Genomic DNA, 24,038 nt, shown 5'->3' with positions numbered 1-24,038 from the left:
GTGGATGAAATGAATGATGGCAGAAGCAGGCATTGACATTTGTGTATTTGGTATGCATTCTGCCAGAGGAGCCATGGCATCCAAGTCGTACGCTCTGGGCTCTCGCATAGAGGATATTATGAGAGCAGCAGACTGGTCTTCAGAATCTACATTTAAAGCATATTGCCATATGCCTATTGTATATTTAGGCGAGGATTATCCCCACCCATTAGATGCAATTGTCTGTAATGCATTGATACATTTTAAAAAGTAATGTTATAATATGTTGATATACAATTGTGTTCTTTGTTCTTCTCTCCCCCCCCCCGATAATTGTTGGCAGTACTCTGCTATATATATATATTTATGATGCCAGAATTTACAAGGGTCATCTTTCTATTTCAGGAAACGACCAGAAGAGTTAAGATAATCACTCTGATTTGGTGGATTATATTCTCTTGAGAGGAGTTGTGTATGACTTGTTGTTCTGCTTCAATCTTGAAGGCCCAATTCGGAATTCAGTCGCAGGCCCCGATTGCTTGGTGTACATCCCCGTTAGACCTCCTGGAAGCTTTAAGTCTACATTTGGGCTGAATGGAACTTTAGTTACCATTACCCTGTTTCCCTTGGGAATAATCTGTATTTAAGGGCTTATCTAACAACGAATGGTGACATCTAGATGTATATGGGTGGCTCGTATATTATCGGAACATGTGATTTGTTTGGGAGTCCAGGGAAACATGGTAATGTTGTTTTTTGTTTACTTTATTGCGATTGGCTGCTAAAATTGTGGTAGTAAAGAAATGAGAAGCATAATCCTCACCTCCTTCTTTAATAAAATTGAAAAATCTTGACGCGTCAGCTAGAAAAAATTTCATTCCACCCAGAACATTGAATGCCTATCAAACATAAATAAGGTGACCTGGTGCACAGGTGTAGGCGAAGACATTCCATATTATGTCTTGCATCAAATAAACGTCTACTGACGGCCATGTGCAAGTTAAGAGCCTCCATGTATTGTATCCTTCCAGCACGATAACGGAAAGCCTCACTAAAGTGTTTTTGCGTAAAATAAATCAACAGTTTTTGCAACGACTGTGAGTTTCGCATTTCCAGTCAATAGCCACAAAAAAAAATAACGTAAAGCTTATTTATATATTAAGTACAAGGCAAGCGTGGTAATGTGCCTTTTCGTCCCTGAATTGTTTCACATAAGATAAAACGTGGTTATCGTCTGGCGGCTAAAACTGATGGACATTGACCAAATTGTCGCCTCTTAATTTCCCCCTTTCAAACACTTGACTCTTGCAATACTGCTTCCTCCACCAAAAGCAAAAAAAGGCGCAAAATCTACGTCACATACTCATGGTGGATCGTACTCTTGGTTTTAGTGACCGTAAAGCACGCGCAGCCAACATGACTAGACCTGAGTACGTTACCTCACCTAAACTCGATTCTGGGGAATCGTGCCTTCTGATTCTTCTTGACCTCTCTGCAGCCTTTGACACTGTTAATCACAATACCCTCCTTAACACTCTTCAACAGAGAATGGGCGTGGAAGGCACAGTGCTTAAATGGTTTGCCTCATTCCTCTCGGACAGATCCCAAATGATCAAGATAGCGAACAGTCTTTCGTCTCCATTGGCGGTAGGTCAAGGCGTTCCTCATGGTTCTATTCTTGCACCCACTCTGTTCAATCTCTATCTTGAACCATTAGGGAACCTCCTAAGTAAATCTGGGATACACTACCATCTCTATGCGGATGACACCCAAATCTACCTCAAGGTGTCTTCCGCACACGATCTTTCACTACTCAACTCTATTCACAACTGGATGTTAGCTCACCAACTCATTCTCATTACCACCAAAACTGAATTCCTACTCCTATCTACCTCTCTCTCCCCTCCTCCGGTTCAATCCTGGATGGATCAGCTGAATTTACTCAACAATAAACCCATCATTGTCGACAGCGCTAAATCCCTAGGTGTCATACTTGACAAAAGACTCCACCTAATCTCCCACATCAACTCCATTGCTAAGAACGCATGTTACCAGCTGCGACTTCTGTGGGGGATCCGTCGGTTCTTCCCGGAGAAAGACCTAAAAACACTGGTCCAATCGCTAGTTCTCTCTAGACTGGATTACTGTAATTCTCTTCTGACTGGCCTACCCAAAGATCACCTTTCCCCCCTCAAATTTGTCCTCCATTCAGCAGCTCGCTTCATTTCAGAGTCCATACGAAGTGACCACATTACTCCTATCCTGTATTCTCTTTGATGGCTTACCATTGAGGCAAGATCCATTTAGAAAACTGCCTGCATCACACATAAAGCCTTGCACACTTCTTCCCCTCGCTACCTGGCGAATAAACTGAAAATGTCAGGAGGTTCGAGACACTCTCGGAATGCGGAAACGTTTCTGCTAGAGCCACCCCCCCCCCCCCCCTCAAAAACTAAAGATCGATGGCTCAATCGTTCTCAGATAATGCGGTGAGAATCTGGAACTCGCTTCCGCCATTGCTCCGCACCACCACACCCATCCAGATTTTCAAAGCTGACCTCAAATCTCTTCTCTTCCAAAGACACTTTCAGAACTAATACCCTCATTCTCACACCCCTCCAGGAAGTTAGTTCATCAATGTAAATTGTAAATCTCCTTGTTCATTCCCCACCCTTGATTATTGTGTCAGATATTGTGTTATTGCCTATATGGTTTTACTCTACCTCTCCTGTTTATTTTTGGAACAGTTCTATTTTGCACATCTCTCACATGTAACGTAACTAGTCCGCGCTATATAAAAATGCATTAAATAAAATAAAATAAAATAAAAAAAACCTTCACTAAACACTCTGACCTAACCACTCCAAGGAGGACTACCATCTGAGTGGCGGCAGGAGAAAGGGCTAAATGAAATCTCGCGATAACTAAAACCAAAAACAGAAACGCTACCGGGGTTAGAGCACTTGTCTCCGAGCACCGGAAATAGAAAAGCGAGATGTCAGCCGGCTTGTCTTCGCACACTAGAAGTGTCCGAGCCTCAACGTTCCAGTCTTTGACCAGCAAAGTTAGCTGACTATGAGCGACAAAGATTTATCTTAATCATCTACCGCTTATAATGTTTTCTTTACGTATATTTAGTTTCTGGCTATCATACGTTAAATTAAACATTTTATCAAATCATTTTTACTGCTAATATTGTATGCATCAAAATAAATAATTGACCTGCTTCTTAAGATTAATGGAAACAATACCAACATCTTTCTGTATTATACACTTTAATGGCGGCACTATTATGAACTTCCCAAAAAAGATTCCTATTCAAAGATGCCCACCACGTTAGTCATGATTCTTGTCCGTTCTTTTTGTTAACAGCTTCGGCCTTACTCTCGAATAACGTTGGTGCTTGTTTGCTAGGCAGTCCTTCCGTCCTATTGGTTGATGCCCCTCTCTCAAACTCTACCTCCCTTCCTCCGTTATCTACCGGAGCAATATTTTACCGATGAAATGGCTTTTTAAAAATCTAATTGGAACAGAGTCTTTGTTTCTTGAAGGCGAGAAAGCGACATTTACACGTAATAGAATCATCCGGTAAAACCAAGCCTAATATTATAAATTAATGAAAGCACGTGGCAACGGCCTTGATCACTGGGCGGGGATTGTAGCACTTCCTGTCTTCTTGCTATCGCGAGATTCAGATCGAGGTTTTCTCTTTTTCCTGCGGCTGCCGAGATGGTAGGTGTGGGATTACGGAGTGCTGTTCTTTTTAGTTTATTTAATAAGGTTTGCGTGGGGTTTTTTGTTATGGAGATCAGTATTCATTTTTCCCCAAGTGCCCAAACACAATTCGAACATGCTGTTTGGGAAAGCTAGTCTTATTGCTCGAGTCGGGGAGGATTCTTACACGTTTTGTAGTTGGGATTTTGAGAATGGTTTAAAGTCACGGGCAACTGAAGATGTTCGTATTTTGCGGGTTCCTGCAGTCTTGCTTCAAATTGAGGTGGTTTATTCATTGGATCTTTCTTTACACATACACTGCGTGTGCTTTCAAATGGAATTGAAAGGCGAACGGGACGTAAAGCGTGGATCGCAGCCCGTTTGTGGCCAAAACGTTTACGCTAAAAAACACGTCTTGTTGACCAGGTCTAATCCTGTGTTGCTTTTCTCGCAACGTTTTAGCACCGGGGTAGGGGGAGACTGCGAATGACTAGAACACGACTGCTTTTTGTTTGTCACTTGTGTTTTTTTTCGCGCTATTTTGTTTAAGAGCAAATGCGCCTTGATCGAAAATGTATGCGAGGGTACGTTTCTCACTAACGCATAGCACCAAATGACATTTTCGTGTATTATTTGCTCAGTTCTGTATGTCTTTTATTGTGTCGAGAGGCAACATTGACATGCTGTTTACTTAATGGTCTAAAGGTTTTAGAGCGAGATGTATCTCGGATTTCTAACTGGAGTATCTTCCAGCAGATTCGATATTGGAAGATAAAATAAGTGCCTGGTTATTGGCTGCTTGTGTGTAACTGAAATGGCCAGTATCTTGGGCCTTAAAAAATAAGTTATTGAACCTGCAGGTGTAGTGACTTAAACGATCTACTCCGCCCGATTGTAATGCTCTTGACCCATTAATTGGTTTATGCAATCCTGAGCAAATATTTTAATTCACTGAGCCACCATTTTTTTCATCACAAATAAGAGCACTTTCAAATGCGTGAATTCGGCTTGTCGGCTGTACACAACACTTATGAAATACTTATATTATTTGCAAGCTGTTTAAATGTCAGTTTTTTCTAACATATATTGTCGCCATTTGTTTCATAATGATTGTTGGATCACTTGACATCCTCTTAACCAACAAGAGAAAAGTAAACTCAGTTTTCCAAGAGAAGCATCAATTAGTGAAAAGACTGACATTCGACCTGTGTCCTTGAACAGACTGCAAATATGTTGTGTGGGGTGCTATTTAGCTTTTAGCAAACATTTGCCATGGTGCCACAAAATACAGTCTGCGGTGCGAATGAGGGCCACATTGATGCCAGCAGGGTGGCGTAGGGGGTCTGGTTGGGTAGTGGATTGTGTAAGGTCTAAACAAAATTACATTAACATGCAAGCATTTATTGGCAGGTTAATTAATGCTTTCCAGTTTAACATTTTTTTTCCTGAATATTATTGCTCAACAGCTAAACAGCCGCTTGTGCTGCTGTTCACCAGTGGGAGCTACTCCATTTCAGGACTCATTTTTTACCAAAAAACAAGCTCTTAATTGGCGGTTGTACAGCCAACCTCTAAATGCTTTACATGTTGAGTTCTGCAGGGCTAGGTCTCACCTCCCTTTACTATTTTCCTGATGAATGCACTGCCCTAGGCTTACATTAAAATAATTTAGCAAGTGGCGTGCATTAAAACGAAGACCCTGATTTTACTTGTTTTAAAGATTGGGACAGACTTAAAATCAACTGTTTCCCTATTTAGAAACCTTAAAAAATCTGAAGATTGGTTGACTGATTCTCAGTGTTGTCAACCAAGACTCAGACTTTTGATATTTGAGTTAAGTGAAAGACCAGATCAGCTAATTTGAAAAACTTTGCATGTGCTTGTACAGCAGCGCTGATATTTTCAAGTGTGATTTGTATACGTGCTGATGGCAATCAGCTATTGAAGTGAGTGTTCTTTTATCAACTAAGCAAATGTAGAAATTAGTTGCAGCCGTATGTTTTTATTGAATTAATATGTGAAAACACCACGAGTAGCAAAAAAAATAACAAGCATTGGCATAGCCAATAGGTCTCGCCTTTGGGACATTGTGTTTAGCCATGCAATAGTTGCATAACTAAATACTTGTACGGTTCCAAAAGCGAGACCTATTGGCTGTGCCATGCGGCCGCGAAAGTGATCGCGATCAAACATCAAAAGTAGGCCTGGGCTAAAATTTCGTTCCGTTCGCGGAAATTGCGATAATTTGACATTTCCGCGGAAAGCGTGAAAATGTCAATTTCCGCAGCTTGGCGATAATTTGTTTCTTGCTCGCGCTGTAAAATACATTCTCGCGCGCCATCTCCTTACCTGAATCCCTGCGTTCGTCGACAAGTTTTCTTGATCCGGTCGCGTTCTCCATGAGATGTTGTATTGTTTTTAGCCATTTGCGCTGTCTCGCGACCGTTCGCGCCCGCAGTTACGTCTTTCTTCTCGCGATCACGTCTTTCTTCTCGCGATCACGTCTTTCTTCTTGCGGTCACGCACCGTGCGACAGCTGAAAACAAGATGCTCGCGTCCGCGAGCAACCACATGGGTAAGTTGGCGAGCCGCGAACATGCAGGGAAAAACTTCCGCATCTTCGCGCTATTTCCATGTGTTTGCGATAATTTGTAACATTTTCGTGATAATATGCGAGTGGATTTCGCAAAATCCGCCCACCCCTAATCAAAAGCGGCCGTGAAAGTAATGGCAGGAAAGTGCGGCCCGCGCACATGCACTGTAGCTCTAGGCTGGCCTGGTAGCACTTTTTGGAGCCTTCTCAAAGTCTCGCCAGACCAGGGCATGCGCTGGGTCAGGCAAGACCTAAAAATGGGTGAATGCAAATTGAAGTGCCTAAAATGAAAGTAAATATCCTGGAATGTTTGGACTGATTAGACTATGTTTTAGAACACTTGTTGGTTGTAGAATCTTGGATAGGTTCCTACTTCCTAAAGAGACTTGGGGGTTCGAGCGCCTGCTAGCAGTAGACTTGGGTGTGTGCTTTGCTGGGAGAAGGGCCTTCCACTTAACTTTTGTGACCGTGATCTATGTTGTCTGAAGGTTCTTGATGTTCCTTTCATTGATGGCTTAGGAGGAGGTTCAGGTATTGGGAATTAAAATGAGCTGTCCGTAGTTTAGCCCGACCCTGTCTTTCGGAACCAATTATTTTCCTACACAAGGAGCCCCGCCCCCTGTTTCTCTAAGTAGTTGTACTGTTTCATATGTTAAAGCGAAGCTAGAGTCTCATCTTGACACTGTCTATTGTCTTGGTGTGCTAGAGCATTCGTAGAATAACTACTGATCTTTATTCACTGGCTTCTGTTTCTTTGGACCAAGCCAGTCACCTGGTCAGTGACATTTGCTGTGCTTTAAAATGCTTGTTTGTCTTTGATCACATGAAAGATCAGTAGTTGAATGTTAATTTTCTATAACCATGATTTTTCTTTTTTTCGCCAGCCAGCACGAACTAGTAAGACCAGAAAGCTTAGAGGCCACGTGAGCCATGGTCATGGCCGCATAGGTGAGTAATGTAATTATTTTGTCTGGGTGCACATTGACATGACGTCTGGCAGTAGCGACCCTACTTGTGACAATTAAAGAGAATTGTTGTAATATGGTGGTTTGGCACCTCACTCTGCCCTTCTTGGTATCCAGGTGCTGGGGTGGTTATGTATAAACATGAACAACTATTTGAGTTAAACAGTAGTTTACCACAAGTAATAGTCACCATCTTGTTAGGTCCAACACAAGGTTTCAATTTGAATGTGAGCTCAACCCCTGGTAGCAATGTGAGAGAAGACGCATGCTTGAAGAAAATGTTCGAAATAAGCATGTACCATAACAGTTGAAAAGTAAAATACAGCATGTTAAATATCCCATTCCAAGTTATAATAATAAAGGACAGCAAAAATCCAACGGGAGAAATTTGAAAAGATTTAAGAGAAAAAGAGCAACGAAAGGTGCAGTGATGCATTTCAGGCCTGGCCCCAAATAATCAGGCAGCATTTGAGCAGCACAGTGAAGGGGTTTGGGCATCATAGTCAGCAGGCCTCGAAAAATTAAAACACTTTTACTTGACCGGCAGGTCTAGTGACTTAAATAATCTACTCAACCTAATTGTAATGCTTTTGACTGATGAACTGGTTTCAAATGACGTGATCCTGACCAACTAGTTTAATTTAGTCATTTTCTTCATTATCAAATATAAGAGCACCTTCAAATATGCCAGTTCAGCATGTCTGCTGTACAAAAAACTTGTTTGATTTAATAGACTAAACTTTTTCCCATACATATGCAATAGTAATCTAGCCGCATATAGGATACACATGACCCCTGTCTTGCCTCTTAGTTCATTGCCAGCATTGGATACACACAACCCCTGACTTGCCTCTTAGTTCATTGCCAGCATAGTTCATTGCCAGCATTTTCATCAGGGCGGGGGCAGGAATGTTTCTCAAATCTTGTTTAAAACAATTTTTAATAAATGCATAGCTAAAGCATGAAGTCGTAGCGCGCTGTCAGTTGTAATCAGCTTATTTTACATAGAAATGGCCACAAACCTTCCCACTGACATGCAGGTTTACTGATGAAACATATACAAACATTAATGTTTAGAAATAGTTCCTGCAAATGTAATTTGTACATCAAGTATAGTGTTCTGGTTGGTTTTGCTCCTATTATCGTTGTTAGCATCCTACTTAATTACAAAAAAAATTGCTTTTGTAATTCCTGATATATTTGAAATATTTACTAGCATTTATCTAAATGTTGTGTTAGAGAAAAATAAGAAATCTTCAGACAGCTCACTTCACAAAAACCTCTTACTCTACCTAGAGAGAAAAATAAACCTACTTTTCCAAGGAGAAATCAGTTAAAAGGCAAACTGACATTTGACCTTTTTTTGAACAGACATCAAACGTGTCAAGATAAAAGGAAGATTTAATAGTATCTTTATTGCTCATTTAATTTCTGAATAAACGGAACACCTGTTACTTTTCAGCCTAAATGTTCCCTCCAGGTGTGATTAAGCGCTAAAAATAGCTCTACTTGATAACATCTTGCTTGAAATTTGCGAGCGGGCAAGTAGATTTTTCGAGGCCTGTGTAATAACACCATACCGTAAACCGGGATTTGTTTTGGGCCGCAGTTTACAAAACAGCCCAACCCCACAAAACCAACTTGCAAGGTGACGCATCTGATTTGCAGCGTTCACTGTCATCTTGGTCCTAGCCTCTCAATTCGCCGTACCTACATCTGAGGGCTGAAATCAAATTGATATGCTTTTGCGACACCCATCAGCAGCCCTGTTCAATCCTTGCATTGCCAGCTAGTTTTACAGCATGTGCAAGACATTGCTTTAACTTTTCTCCTGCTGCATTGTGGCCCTTCAGCATCAAAGCTGCCAAGATTTTAGTTTGATATTGTGACATTGCCAAGTTTCTGTAGGTGAATGACGTTTCAGTCCATTATAACAATTGAGTTAGTGTTTCAGGTAGCCCAAAACAGTTCAATCAATGCAATGCATTATACAGAAATTAGCAATTTTTCCTCCGTGTAATGGCGTGGAAGTGGCCTTAAACGCTCATGCAGCCATCCTGCAAGGTCACTAACCTAAAACATTGCAAAATTGGTGTTGTGGTCACAAGCATACACTTGCATTGTGGTGCATGCAGTGTCCATTTTTGACTTTTTACCTTGCCTTTCCAATAGGGTAGATAACCATGTTGTACGGGTGAAATAAAAAGCACTGGCTTGTTTAGGCGAAACCTTTTGGCTTTGCCAGTACTTTTTATTTCAGCCACTTGAGTGAGCAAAGCTGCTGAGCCTCGTTTTATTTATTTTGTTGAGCACACCCAAGATAATTTTATATAAAGCAGGTTTGTTTATAAGACTTTGACAGTGTTTGGTTACATTAACTTTAATAGATATTTTCATCCTCCTGGTTCAAGTAGGGAGCATTTGTGGGTGCTTACGGGATTGTGGTTGTTTGCCAGTGATTTAGAGTTGCCAGTGGTCTTCACGGACTGGTTCTTATGAGCTTTATGATAGTAGTCTATATTACTGCTGAGCTTTTAGTGCCGAGACTAGAGTCACATCTGACATTTTTTTGTTGTCCTGGTGTGCTAGAGTTCTCGAACAACAATGACTGATCTTTATTCACTGGCTGCTGTTTTGTACCCCAGCCAGTCACCAGTTCAGTAACATGGCCGCTGTATTTTTCATAATCTCTCTGAATGCTATGTATTTTTGATGTTTAGTACTTTTCAGTAGTGCTTTGTTCTGCATTCCATTGTTGTGGTGGCTTATCAAATCCATGGCTGTTTTTTTTTCTTTGCAAGCTATTCACATCACAGTGAATGAATGTGATGTGCATTCTCCTCATTACTCTTTTACGGTGAACATGTACATTCTGGATGAAATATCTTTGGTTGGGAAGTGGAACTCAAATCTGCTCTCCTTATCCTTCCGCCCGCCAAAAAACGGTGCGGATGTAAAGAAATTATTATCCATATGAAAAAAACGTTTTCCCACGGAGAAAAAAACATGCCCACTTGTACATCTGTGGTACCTTTCCTAAATGTGTTGTGTGCACAACTCCACGTTGCGAATGTGTCATTCAAGTTCCACGACTTTATCAGCAGTACAGCTTAAAACGATAGCAGAGAACAAATAAATGAGGCGCTTTAAACAGACCACACAGACTTCCCTGATGTGACCATCTATCATGGACTCAAAATAAGGCCATCCTCTGACGTTTTGAGCAGTACTTTTTACTGTACTGTGCCATTAAACCTTGAAAAAGCCCAGGGCCAGCAGACCACTAAGGGCGAAACGTGTGGACTACCATGAGCTGTTGGAAAATTAAGCATTGGTCCAGAAATTGTGCACAATACTAAATACTATCTCAAATTCATAATTGGGAGCTTTCTGAGCTTTTTTTCTAGCTAATGTTATATACTTTCTACACATTTGTCTACTTGTGTGTAACCTGCTATGCTACATATGCACGTCTGCAAAACCACATTTAAGAATCTTGTCTAAACCGTAATAAATGTAAATAGCTAAACCATGTGTTCAGCACATAGCAGGTACATCGACAAATAATTTCCTACTGCAGCCATAGTTTTAGGGCAGGTAAGGGTCGTACTATAGACATACTGAAAACCTGCATCTGGTGTTTAGTCATCTTAGTTGCCCGCATGTTTATGGTGTTGTGAAAGTGTCTACAAGATAAAAATGTTATTATAATGTCGTCATCTGATGAGCCAGGGTGCGATTGCTTTTCAAGAAAGCAGTTTGTGTGGTAATGGCTTGTCGGTTAATGTTCGTTTTTCTTCATTTCAGGTAAACACAGAAAGCACCCTGGAGGCCGAGGAAATGCTGGTGGCATGCATCATCATAGAATCAACTTTGACAAATAGTAAGTTTCTGATGTACTAACCTTAGTAGTCTTAATTATGGAAATGCCTGGCTCTACTTAAGGATAACTTGCAAATTCACAAAGGCACAGGTTGAGTAGGAACTCTGCAGGAAAAAGTCTATCCTATTACCGTGCACCATATTTGCAGTATATTCTAGAAGCACTATTTGTGAATGCATCTATTTTCATAGTTGTGTTTAAGGTGAATTATTTTGAATATTCAAAGCGTAATGTCAAACTCGGTACATTAAGATTTGTATAGATGACTGCTTGGTTCGTGGTATCCTGCGAGGCTACCTATGTATTAATGACCTGAGAGGAGTTGCATCTCGCAAAAGATTTCTTTAAAGTGTTGTTCTGAATTCAGCCATTTATGTTTGCATTTGGGGTAGACATTCCCTTCCACCATTGTATCCTCTACCAGCCCCATTAGTGCTCCAAAGTGTTGTAGGCTGCTTTGTGTTGTGGTAAAAATCGCTGGGTAGGCAGACAGACTTGTGTGTCTGAAGGAGAAAGATCCTACAGAATATCGTGGCCAAAATATCGACCATATTATGAAGGTTGCTAGAAGGAGTGTATAGATTTACTATTAACTCCTCTATGTATCTTGATGAGATATACTGTCATACAATCAGCCTGTATAAACTCTGGACTCTAGTGAGCCGACGGCTTAACTATGCGAAGAATCCTGAAGGGCCAGCACCTAGCATCGATGTAGTTAGTACACTTTTTACGTTTGAGTCATTGCTATGCAGTTTTTTTTGTCTTTAGGGATTCTACCTGCAATTAAGGTCTTAGGTTCGCATCTGTTATAATTAGCAATCATGTTTTTCACGCTAACACCGAGACTATAGAGTCGCATCCTGGCACTGTTCACTGTCTTGGTGTGCTAACGGTCTCGAAAATCAACTGCTGATCTTTATTCACTGGCTGCGGTTTATTGTAATCCAGCCAGTCACCGGGTCAGTCACAGGTATATTGTAATTGGATGTCAAAGGTGTTTTTTTATTTTTTTTTTAGTTCTTTGGACTTTGCTGCATCACGGAATACATTGTACTTAGCCAATGCAGTATTACAAATAAGCATTTTATGAGAAAAGGCTTTTATTCATCTAAACTACTCTTAGCACTAGGAGCAGCCGGGATGGTTTTTAATTTAATGTCCCCCAGAACTTAACTCCAGTTATTTCCAGTACCGCATCTAACACCTCTTCCCAGATACTGTTTTATTGGTGTAGTCCTGCAGAGTCATTGTCGGTGGTTTGATGCCTCTTTGGATGAGGCAACTCCCAGGAGTACAAATGTGTGTGTCAATGATATAATTTTGCGACAAACTGAAGTAAAGACCATTCCAAAGTTGGTTCCATCAATCTGCCCTACAGGTTAAACAGTGGCCGAAAGTTGAGTATAAACTGAAATGCCTTAAGTATTGGAAAACAAGGAGGACTGAATGGCAGAAAAGACGGGTGTCTCTGAAAATGGCCTAACACCGTTGGTATCCTTAATGATTAGTTGCAGTTGCCACCTCGGCTAATTTGCAGGGTTGGCTCGGTATTCGGCGCCTGCATGGAGTGTCCCCTCCAGATTTCGTTGGCGACACTTGGGGGCCTCTCTTATCCCCTGCAATTCAATGTGGCAAGTACCTCTGTGTGCACAACCTTCCTATGAAGGTGCTGCCATGTTTGCAAGCGGTTGGCGCAATCTGAGTATTGAATAAAATATCTGTTTGCAAATTGTGTGAGAATGTAAAGTAGATTAATTGTAGTTAGCAGCTTTAATACGTAGAATCCTCTTTGTTGTTCATAACTTTCAAAGCAGAGCTGTATTTTTGGTATGTATTCTGCTGCTTCATGTTTGTTTTCTTTTTAACTCCTTTATTTTTTTAAATTTCAAGTCATCCAGGGTATTTTGGCAAAGTCGGTATGAGATTTTTCCATCTGAAGAAAAATCAGCAGTTCTGTCCCACAATCAACCTGGATAAACTCTGGACTCTAGTGAGTGAGCAGACAAGGCTTAACTATGCGAAGAATCCTGAAGGACCAGCCCCTATCATCGATGTAGTACACTCGGTACGTTTCTTTGAGGGTCATTCAAATGCAGTTTTTTTTGTCTGTATGGATTGTACCAGCAGATAAGGTCTTAGTTTCGCATCTGTTATAATTAGCAATCATGTTTTTCACACTAATACCGAGACTATAGAGTCGCATCCTGGCACTGTTCATTGTCTTGGTGTGCTAACGGTCTCGAAAATTAACTGCTGATCTTTATTCACTGGCTGCGGTTTATTGTAATCCAGCCAGTCACCGGTTCAGTCACAGGTATATTGTAATTGGATTTCAAATGTTTTTTTTTCTTTTCTTTCAGTAGTTTTGACTTTGCTGAATTCATGGAATACATTGTACTTGGCCTACGGGCTATTACAAATAAGCATTTTACGGGAGAAGGCTTTTATTCGTCTAGACTACTGAGCACTAGGAGCCACTGAGATGGATTTTAATTTAATGCCCCATGACTTTAAACTGACTCATATTTACACTTTTTACCGCCTCTAACACCTTCCCCGAAACTGTTTTATTGGTATGGCCGTTTAGAGTCATTGTGGATGGTTTGATGCTTTAGATTAGGCTACTTCTAGGAGTACAAATAAAGAAGCAATGGCTTATTGTCGGTCTAGTGAAGCAAATTCTTTCATACCTAAAAACCTCTTGGGCTTATTTCCGCCAGTCTCCACAGTCCAGTGGAAGAAATATTAATCTTAAGCTCAAGGCGGCTATCCCTGGACCTCTTTAAAGAGACAATGACATTATTCATGCCACAAATGCATTTGAATATCTTCATGTTTATTCCTGGAAATTTGCATTAATTTATAATCTCCTTAGTGATCATACCAACTTTATATTGCATCACTAAGTGTTGCGCTTAACTCCCTCAGTGAGCTTATATTCTCCACCCCGTTGCATTTGAAATATATTTTGAACTGCTCAGCATTCTTTTTTTTTAATAGCACTAGTCTAGTATTACCTTCCTTTATTGCGTGATCCATATAGAATATTAATACTCTGGTTCTAGAATATTTTGGTGAGACTAAAATACAGCTTTTTGAAATCAAAGGCTGAATAAGGTATTTGTGAGAACAGCGTGTACCTTTACTTTGACCTTCTTGGCACTGTTCATAAGAGTTTTCAACATAGAACTGATTTCTTTAAAAGATAAGGCATGAAATGCCTGGCGGCATTATTTTTACATGTTGAACAAACTTTAAAGTTCTCCCACCACCATTTTGAAAAGCACTGTAGCATTACCACAGCCTCCTTAAATTGGCAAAGCAACAGTTCTGTACCCGCTGTTCCTTTGTAATGCCCCATAAAATATAATGTGATTGACTACAATAAATGTTCTGTCTGTTGCGGTAGTTGGTTGCTATCTTTCCTTGGTCTTGGCACTGATCGCCCACCGAAAATAAATTTTTCCTGGCACCCAATGGTACTTTGATCTAAAAGAGGGATGGGGTCGACATTATCTGAATTAAAACTTGTAATTTGCTTGTCACACCCAGCTTACTCTGACCTGTTTAATCCTGTGAGTGCTGGCTGTTAGGAAGGCTAAAGTCAACTCTATAATGCCGCATTATAAAATGCTCTGAAGTCAGTGGTCTTCTAGAGTTTAGGCATTCCTAATTCTCTACGTAAAAACTGTAGACCCGACTGAACTGTTACATTTGACTGTCCTGCTACTGGAGTCTTTGTATTTTCAGCTAACTTTTTTAATTCTTTTTTCTAGGGCTACTACAAAGTCTTGGGGAAAGGCAAGCTACCAAAACAGCCTGTAATTGTAAAAGCCAAGTTTTTCAGCAGAAGGGCAGAAGAGAAGATTAAGGGTGTTGGGGGAGCTTGTGTTCTCATGGCATAGGTGTTGGCTACTTGAATTGGGTCTGAATAAAGAGAGGTTCTGTATAAATTGTTTGCCTTATGTTTTGTTACACTTTGCTATACATGAAGAACATAGCACTCTAGTCCCGCAAAGGTAAGTATATTCAAAAGTATCCAAGCCATTTTATGTTAACAATGTGTGAAGATTAAGGACATGATCAGCACTGGTCAGGTACATGTTTGCCACCAAGCAAGTTAGTATATGATGACCTAAGTTAAATGAGTATTTCCTGTGTGCGCCGCAAGCTGGGGACGAGCTGACAGGCTTCCAGTTGCTATGATGCTCCTCAGTTGTCTAAACTGTGTAATTTAGGTGTGTTTGGGACAATTAGTAACCCTACTATCATTGAGGTTGGGAAAGGGGCAGAAATGGGGAGATGGCCTAGACGGGAGCAACAAACTTCTTGTGTGAGGAAAGTTCGGGGGAAAAGAGTCGTTCAGGACAACCACCGCTCTGCACTTTCATTTCCCACATCTCATGCCAATGCCAAGTTGCGTAGGCCTGATAACCCATCTGTCACCTTCTCCTTCCCATATGTTCTAGTTAGTGAATGCGCTGAGACTAAGAGCACAGGTAGTTTAAACCACAAATTAGTCATCAATAAAGTTACCCATTGGCTGCACAGAAACTTCCAGTGTTACACAGCTGTTTAATGGCATCCTTTTTATTTGTAGGGTGAAATAAATGGGACCCATGGCCAAGGGGGAACCCACGTGCTGCTGGCGATCTAATACACATCCAATTGCAGCCTGGAATGTGCAGGACCCATATAGGTGTTACCAGTGGGTTTCTTCAGTGGCCTGAGGAGGGCCCTAGGAGCTTTAGTACATTATGTGCTTCCATCTATATCTTCCCCTTATGGACACCCCTGGTTCAACCCCTAATCTGCATTGGGCACTACAGAATTTGGAGGCTTGTTAGACCTGGCACCTTGGCGTGAGTCTCCCTTCCACTTTTTTGTCGCTGTGCCTCCTGTTTTGCCGGTGTTAGCTGCTCAGAGCACTGTGCCACTGCCAACCAGTGCCACAGTGCAAGTGCTCCCTATTTTAAAAGTATATGTTGGTTGGATTCCATGATTGGCTTATTTGGTTTACTGTCAGACCCCAGTAAAGTGCACCAGGAGTGCCCAGGGCTTGTAAATACAAATGTTGCTGGTGGGCTTGCAGCACTGGTTGTGCCACCCACAGAAGCGGCCTAGTAAGATGTGTCTAAGGTCTGCCATTGCAGAACCTGCATGCAGTCTGGTACTGTCATGCTGACTGGGCAAGTGCACCCACTTTACCAGTCCCTAAACCTTCCATTAACTTCGTATTAGTCACCCCTATGGTAGGCCCAAGGGCAGGGTGCATTGTAAGCATAAGGTAGGACAAGCCCTGATGTGTGTGGAATGTCCTAATAGTGAATTACAGCCATTTTCGTTTTTCACTATTGCAAGGCTACCTGTTCCCATAGGCCAGAATGGGCTGTTAGAATTGTTACATCCTATGATCCTAACAGACCCAGGGAACATGGTAGAAATTCGAGTTTAGTATGCCTGAACTCAGAATAATAAAATAGTTTATTTTAATATTCTGTGTTTGCGAATACCACTTTTAGAAAGTTGGTATTTGCTTGCCTAACCATTTCAGCACGCCTCTGCTATGATGTGTATCTGCCTGTCTGGTTTGTGTGAGTGACGGGGTTGGGGAAACCCAGAGGGGCAGGGCTAGGTAGCCTGGTGGTGAATAGGAAGATTGACATCCAGATGGGTGGGAGGAGTGCACCTGGGCTGTGCTCTGCCACAACAATGCTGGCTCCACTTCCTGTGGAGCGGCTGATGTCTCTGCCCTGCACCCTGAATAGAAAGGCAGTCATGTCAACAAAGTGCTCAAGAACTGGTTTGGACTGGGCAAAGGCCCCTCTACCCCAGAGGAACAAAGGAATTGGGGATATAAGTATTGGGACCCTGCTCTCAAGAAATTAGATCCGGCTTGACAAGAACCTTTGCCTGAGGAGAAGGAACCGGGAAAGCTGTAAGGAGGAGTACTGTCCCTGACCTGGGGGATTGGCCTGCAGTGGTTGCCTTGCTGCTGAAAGCAGAGGAGAAAGACTACAAAGACTTTATTTCAACTTGTACTTGAAATATCTCCAAGGGCTTGTGCGGAGCTTGCCCCCTGAACGAAGTCCCAGGACCGGTGGACTTCACCCCCCAGCTCCCCAAAGTATTTTGGAAGTGCCTGCTGCTGTTGTTGGGCCTTCTGAGGGACTGCTTGTCGCAAGGAGCTGGAAGCGCGACTCAAGGAGATGCGTGCCGCCGTCGGAACTGTTGTCGTCGCATCACGTTAAGGGTGTCACCGCTGCAGCATCTCATCGAGCGGAAGCGTCTTGCATCGTCCAGGAAGTGTCTCGCAACGCCGAAGAAACGTGTCTCCATCGTAGCTGACGCACCTCATCAAGAGTAGAGTCTCGCATCGAGGAAGAAGCGTGTCGCCATCTCAGCTGTCGGATTGCACTGCATCAAGAAAAGCGCCTCGCATCGAGGAAGAAGCGTGCTGCTGTCGGAGCTGCTGTCGTCGCATTGCGTAAAGGGCTGTCGCCGCTGCAACATCGCATCGAGCGGAAGCGTCTCGCAAACGTCGGAGAGTGCCGCTGCCAAGGCTGCTGTCGCATCGCTTAAAGGGTGACGCCGCTGCAGCTGACACGTCGAGTCTTCTCGCAACATCGGAGAAGCGCAACTCGTCTGGAAGATCTTCACGACTTTATTTCTTTGCACCAAAAACTTCATCGCATCAGCATCGTTGCAACACTTTCGTTGCCCTGCATGTCTCATCTAAGGTACATTGACTTAAAGTGTCGCATTTAAGAACTTAAGAGAACTAAGCAAACTTCTACCATCTAAAGTAACACTATTGTGTATTTTTGTCGTTTAATGGTCTTGTGGTAACTATATAAAGAATCCTTATTTTTAATATAAAACCTGTGGTGTCCATTTGTAGTGTTGTCACTTGGTTACTGTATGTGTTCACAAATGCTTAACCTATAACGCTCTGAGATGAGCCTTGTCTGCTCGCGCCAAGCTACCTAGAGGGTGGGCAGGGGTTATTTTAGGAGTGTAACTCCTTACCCTGACTTGTCACAAGTACCTACCTGTGCCAACCAGAGAACCCGGATTCTAACATTGGTGGTCAGCAGTGAGGATTCTGGACTTGCATTTGTGACTCATGTACAGTAATTGGTGAACACTACTTAGTGAGTGCAGACCTTAACGCAATCAATACTTGTTGGTAGATTCTTTTTGGGACTTTATTTTTGAGTACTGCCAAACTTAACCATGGTGGAGAAAGCAGCATCCATAGTCTCTGAATACTGAATTTGAATGGGAAGAAGAGAAATTGGATAGCTACACTGCCAAGCAGCTGAAATTCTTCTGCAAGAAATTTAATGTTTCTACAACTGGATGCAAACATAAGGCAGAGTTCTACGAGGCGCTGAGGGCCTGGGTAGAAGCAAGGAATGCCACTGATAATAATAATGCAGAGGAGCAGCTGGATGGGCCAGTAGGTCCAAGAGGAAGGAGAACCCCTTCCCCTGCCGGTAGCAGTGTTTCCAGTAAGTCTATCTCCAGAGGAGCTGGTAGATAGAAAAGAGGGTAGGATGCATGAATTGGAGCTGACCAAGCTCAAGTTAAGTGGGCAGTTAGAATTTGAAATGCAAAGTAGAAAGTTAGCCCTAAAAGAAAAAAAGCTACAGTATGAACATGAAAAGGTTTTGAGGGAGTTGGAGCTGAAGGCCCAGAGTTTAGAAATTGCTCCCTCTGGTGGCAGCACACCGTCAGTGCAAGTAGAATCAAGGGTGTACATACCCAAAGATGTGGTAAAATAATTTTTTTTAAATGATGACATAGGGCAGTGGTTCAAAGCCTATGAAGTAGCCATGTCTTCCCACCGGGTCCCTGAGAAGGATTGGGGAGTGGGGTTGTGGGGACGGTTCCTTAGTGAGGGGCGGGACACACTGCTAGACTTTCAGATGATTATAATTATTATCCCCATATGAAGGCAGCTTTGATGGCTAGGTATGGGTTGACCCCTGAGTTGTATAGGCAAAGGTTTAGGGGATGCACCAAGATTACAAACAGTACGTATGTTGAGTATGTGACTTTTTTTGCAGAGCACTGGATGGTTGGGTGAAAGGTAGTAAGGTTAATGATTTTCAGGGGCTTCTTGATTTAATGGCATGGGAGCACTTGTCCAGTAATTGATTTCCTGAGCTACGCCAGCACCTGTTTGATAGTAGGCTGACTAACCCTAGGAAGCTTGCTGCGGAGGGGGGGGTGTCTCTGGTACTCTTCAGGTAGCTGTGAGGCCCGCCATGCCTGTAGACTGTCTGTTAGGGAACGACTTGGAGAGCTCACCTTGGGCTAAGGTGGAGCGGAGTGCTCACCTGGAGATGTTGGGTATGCTGGATTGGGCATGTCACCACACGATCCATGGCAGCAAGTAGAAGTGCTCAAGAGGTCCTGGAGCCTGAGAGGGAGGCCCAGGGACCGGCCTTAGAGAGAAGAGGCAGGGGGCGCGGGAAACCGTCCCCTGAAGTTCCCACAGCTCAGGAGGGAGCAGACCTTGAGGGGGATGCTCTGGAGCCTACCAGGGAACAGATAGCTGAACTGGGGGACCTGCCTGAGCTGACCTTGGCAGCAGGAAGGAGGGCCCTCCAGGGAGGACTTTTGTAAGGCACAGAAAGAATTCCCTTCTCTCGTGGGTATGCGGCAGCAGGCTGCAGACCAAGCCGCAGGTGATCAGTCTGGGTCACATTTCATTTACTGGGAGAACGACCTCCTATATACAGAGCCTAAGGTTGCTGAGCCTGGGTCAGCCCGTGCGCTGGTGGTACCCCAGGACTTCAGAGCCTTCCTACTGGGGCTAGCTCACGATGTGAAATTGGCAGGACAAGACCGTTGAAAGGCTTGTCACCCACTTTTATCTGCCTCAAATGCGCAGGAGTTCAGACACTGCAGGACCTGTCAGACTTGCCAGGCAAGTGGAAAGCGTGGAAGGAAGCAGAAGGCTCCACTCCAACCATTCCCTGTGGTCGGTACCCCATTCCAGTGAGTGGGGATTGACATTGTAGGGCCAGTGGACCCCAGGACAGCGATGGGCAATAGGTTAATCCTGGTCCTGGTGGACCATGCCACCCGGAACCATCCCTCTGAGGACAGTGACGGCCCCCGTGGTGGGACGTGCACTGATGGGAATTTTCTCCAGAGTGGGGATTCCCTCGAGGTGGTGTCTGACCGGGGTACCAATTTCATATCCAAGTATATGAAATCCCTTTGGCAAGAGTGTGGTGTAACCTACAAGTTCACCACACCTTACCACCCCCAAGGATACGGGTTGGTTGAGAGATTCAACCGTACCCTCAAGGGCATGATAATGGGTCTGGAAGAACCCATGAGGTGTAAGTGGGACGTCCTCTTGCCATGCCTTCTCTTTGCGTACCGTGAGGTGCCACAGAAGTCTCTAGGGTTCAGCCCCTTTGAGCTCCTCTATCGCCACCCAGTGAGAGGACCTCTAAGTCTGGTCAAGGAAGGCTGGGAGCAATCTCCCAGGAAACCTCCCCAGAGTGTATATAGCTACTTGCTGGCCTTCAGAAATCAGACTAGGCGATTCAGGCAACTTGCTGAGGAAAATCTGGAAGCTAGCCAGGAGGAGATGAAGCGGTGGTACGACCAGAATGCCACTCTGGTAGAGCTTCAGCCTGGACAAAAGGTGTGGGTCTTGGCCCCCGTGGAGCCTTGTGCGCTCCAGGATAAGTGGACCGGTCCCTTTGAGGTGCTGGAGCGCAAGAGTCCAGTTACCTATTTGGTGGACTTGCGGTCTCCAAGGAACCCCTTAAGGGTCCTTCATGTCAACCGCCTCAAGCCCCACTTGGAGAGGTCCCAAGTGGGCATGCTCTTGGCAACAGATGCTGGGATGGAAGAGGAGGCAGAGCCTCTTCCGGACCTCCTGTCAGCCCAGGAGCAAGATGGGTCAGTGGATGGTGTCATCCTCTCTTCCGCCCTGACCCCTGAGCAACCGAATGATTGTCGCCTGCTGCTGGGACAATTTTCTGATCTGTTTTCCCTGGTTGCCGGTGTCACTGATTGGTGTGTCCATGATGTGGACACTGGGGATAGTCCACCTGTGAGGCACAAGGCCTACAGGGTGACTGACAGGGTGAGGGCCTGCATCAAGGAGGAGGTCTCCAAGATGTTTGCACTCGGGGTAATTGAGTCCTCCAACAGTCCTTGGGCCAGCCCAGTGGTCTTGGTCCCAAAGGCTGCAGTGCCGGGAGCCACACCCGAACTCCGGTTCTGTGTGGACTACAGAGGACTCAATTCAGTCACCAGGACTGACGCACACCCCATCCCCAGAGCTGATGAGCTAATCGATCGGCTAGGGGCTGCCCACTACCTTAGCACGTTTGATTTAACGTCTGGGTACTGGCAGATCGCTTTGACCTAGGGGGCCAAAGAGGTCAGCATTTTCCATCCCAGATGGGCACTACCAGTTCCGGGTTATGCCCTTTGGGATGAATGCCCCTGCCACCTTCCAGAGGTTGGTCAACCAGGTGTTGGTTGGACTGGACTCGTTCAGTGCCGCCTACCTGGATGACATTGCAGTGTTCAGCTCCACGTAGGAGGAACACCTGCGCCACCTCCGGGAAGTGTTGATGGCGCTGCGGAGGGCAGGCCTCACGATCAAGGCGAGTAAGTGCCAGATCGGGCAGGGTTCAGTGGTGTACTTGGGGCACCAGGTTGGGAGCGGCCAGGTGGCGCCCCTTCAACCCAAGATAGAAACCATCCTGAATTGGGAGTCGCCCAAAACCCAGACAGAGGTGAGAGCCTTCCTAGGTCTCACCGTGTACTACAGGAGGTTTGTCAAGGGGTATGGCAACATTGTTGCCCCCTTGAAAGCGCGGACTTCTAGGAAGCAGCCCATGAAAGTGATTTGGACTGACACCTGTCAGAAAGCTTTTGAGGCCCTGGAAGCTGCTATGTGCACGGCGCCCGTGCTCTTGGCTCCCAACTTCTCCAAAGAGTTTATCGTTCAGACAGACGCTTCAGAGCATGGTGTGTGGGCTGTTCTTTCACAGATTAATGAGGAGGGCCTAGATCAACCTGTAGCCTTCCTTAGCAGGAGGTTACTTCCACGGGAACAGAGATGGAGTGCTACTGAGCGTGAGGCATTTGCTGTGGTCTGGGCGCTGAAGAAGCTAAGACCCTACCTGTTTGGGTCTCACTTCCGGGTTCAGACAGACCACAGGCCCCTCGGATGGTTGATGCATATGAGGGGTGACAATCCAAAGCTGTTGAGGTGGTCCATTTCCCTACAGGGGATGGATTTCACGGTGGAACATCGCCCTGGTACAGATCACGCCAATGCTGACAGTCTGTCCAGATTTTTCCGCCTTAGTGATTAGGAACTCCCTGGGGTAGGGTAGTTCTCCCTACTTCTCAGCTGGAGGGGACACGTGTTAGACCTGGCACCTTGGCGTGAGTCTCACTTCCACTTTTTTGTTGCTGTGCCTCTTGTTTTGCTGGTGTTAGCTGCTCAGAGCACTGTGCCACTGCCAACCAGTGCCACAGTGCAAGTGCTCCCTATTTAAAAAGTATATGTTTAGCTTATTTGGTTTACTGTCAGACCCCAGTAAAGTGCACCAGGAGTGCCCAGGGCTTGTAAAAACAAATGCTGCTGGTGGGCTTGCAGCACTGGTTGTGCCACCCACTAGTAAAATGTGTCCAACGTCTGCCATTGCAGAACCTGGGTGCAGTCTGGTACTGTCATGCTGACTGGGCAAGTGCACCCACTTACCAGTCCCTAAACCTTCCATTAACTTCGTATTAGTCACCCCTATGGTAGGCCCAAGGCCAGGGTGCATTGTAAGCATAAGGTAGGACAAGCGCTGATGTGTGTGGCATGTCCTAATAGTGAATTACAGCCATTTTCGTTTTTCACTATTGCAAGGCTACCTGTTCCCATAGGCCAGAATGGGCTGTTAGAATTGTTACATCCTATGAGCCTAACGGACCCAGGGAACATGGTAGAAATTCGAGTTTAGTATACCTGAACTCAGAATAATAAAATACATCTTTTAGTAAAGTTTATTTTAATATTCTGTGTTTGCAAATACCACTTTTAGAAAGTTGGTATTTGCTTGCCTAACCATTTCAGCCCGTCTCTGCGGTTTGTGTGAGTGACAGGGTTGGGGAAACCCAGAGGGGCAGGGCTAGGTAGCCTGGTGGTGAATAGAGATTGACATCCAGATGTGTGGGAGGAGTGCACCTGCACTCTGAATAGGGCTGTGCTCTGCCACCACAATGCTGGCTCCACCTCCTGTGGAGCGGCTGATGTCTCTGCCCTGAACCCTGAATAGAAAGGCAGTCATGTCAAAGTGCTCAAGAACTGGTTTGGACTGTGCAAAGGCCCCTCTACCCCAGAGGAACAAAGGAATTAGGGGTATAAGTATTGGGACCCTGCTCCCAAGAAATTAGATCCTGCTTGACGAGAAGAACCTCTGCCTGAGGAGAAGGAACCGGGAAAGCTGTAAGGAGGAGTTCTGTCCCTGACCTGGGGGATTGGCCTGCAGTGGTTGCCTTGCTGCTGAAAGGAGAGGAGAAAGACTACTAAGACTGTATTTCAACTTGTGCTTAAAAGATCTCTAAGGGCTTGTGCTGAGCTTGCCCCCTGAACGAAGTACCAGGACCAGTGGACATCACCCCCAGCTCCCCAAAGTATTTTGGAAGTGCCTGCTGCTGCTGTTGGGCCTTCTGAGGGACTGCGCGTCGCAAGGAGCTGGAAGCGCGACTCAAGAAGCGTGCCGCCGTCGAACTGCTGTTGTCGCTTCACGTAAAGGGTGTCGCCGCTGCAGCATCGCATCGAGCGGAAGCGTCTCGCATCGTCCAGGGAGTGTCTCGCAACGCCGAAGAAGCGGGTCGCCATCGTAGTTGACGCTTTGCA

The 24,038-nt window shown here is 44.5% G+C and overlaps 1 protein-coding gene and 4 non-coding genes across 6 annotated transcripts; all 5 read left to right on the top strand.

The window, feature by feature from the left end:
- The first annotated feature begins 3,398 nt into the window (after window positions 1–3,398).
- Window positions 3,399–15,090, top strand: RPL27A (ribosomal protein L27a). Of its 2 annotated transcripts, none has more exons than XM_085648130.1 (5): window positions 3,399–3,711; window positions 7,171–7,234; window positions 11,059–11,134; window positions 13,028–13,202; window positions 14,914–15,090. In XM_085648130.1, the coding sequence occupies exons 1-5, from the start codon at window positions 3,709–3,711 to the stop codon at window positions 15,040–15,042; spliced, it is 447 nt and encodes a 148-aa protein (XP_085504256.1). In that variant the 5' UTR covers window positions 3,399–3,708; the 3' UTR covers window positions 15,043–15,090. The 2 variants fall into 2 exon arrangements, with proteins under 2 accessions (XP_085504256.1, XP_085504255.1); XM_085648129.1 differs by lacking the exon at window positions 3,399–3,711 and adding an exon at window positions 3,726–3,976.
- LOC146857579 (small nucleolar RNA SNORA3/SNORA45 family) lies at window positions 6,943–7,074 on the top strand. The gene has a single exon (XR_014980357.1). It is a non-coding gene; the product is annotated as a small nucleolar RNA SNORA3/SNORA45 family (small nucleolar RNA).
- On the top strand, window positions 9,791–9,920 carry LOC146857578 (small nucleolar RNA SNORA3/SNORA45 family). Its single transcript, XR_014980358.1, has one exon. It is a non-coding gene; the product is annotated as a small nucleolar RNA SNORA3/SNORA45 family (small nucleolar RNA).
- On the top strand, window positions 11,976–12,109 carry LOC146857577 (small nucleolar RNA SNORA3/SNORA45 family). The gene has a single exon (XR_014980361.1). It is a non-coding gene; the product is annotated as a small nucleolar RNA SNORA3/SNORA45 family (small nucleolar RNA).
- LOC146857576 (small nucleolar RNA SNORA3/SNORA45 family) lies at window positions 13,320–13,453 on the top strand. The gene has a single exon (XR_014980360.1). It is a non-coding gene; the product is annotated as a small nucleolar RNA SNORA3/SNORA45 family (small nucleolar RNA).
- Window positions 15,091–24,038: the final 8,948 nt, after the last annotated feature.

This window comes from Triturus cristatus, chromosome 3_2, assembly GCF_964204655.1.
Source record: "Triturus cristatus chromosome 3_2, aTriCri1.1, whole genome shotgun sequence".
In the NCBI taxonomy this organism is placed as follows: Eukaryota; Metazoa; Chordata; class Amphibia; order Caudata; family Salamandridae; genus Triturus; species Triturus cristatus.
Note: the sequence above shows the minus strand (reverse complement) of the source record. Positions and strands in the feature narration are given on the sequence as shown.

What these genes read in the sequence shown, in the direction of transcription:
- RPL27A (XM_085648129.1), top strand. Translation starts at nt 3,830, where the DNA reads ATGCTGTTTGGGAAAGCTAGTCTTATTGCTCGAGTCGGGGAGGATTCT. An exon ending in CAGTCTTGCTTCAAATTGAG is followed by an intron (nt 3,977 to 7,170) that starts GTGGTTTATTCA and finishes TTTTTTCGCCAG; the next exon opens with CCAGCACGAACTAGTAAGAC. An exon ending in CCATGGTCATGGCCGCATAG is followed by an intron (nt 7,235 to 11,058) that starts GTGAGTAATGTA and finishes TCTTCATTTCAG; the next exon opens with GTAAACACAGAAAGCACCCT.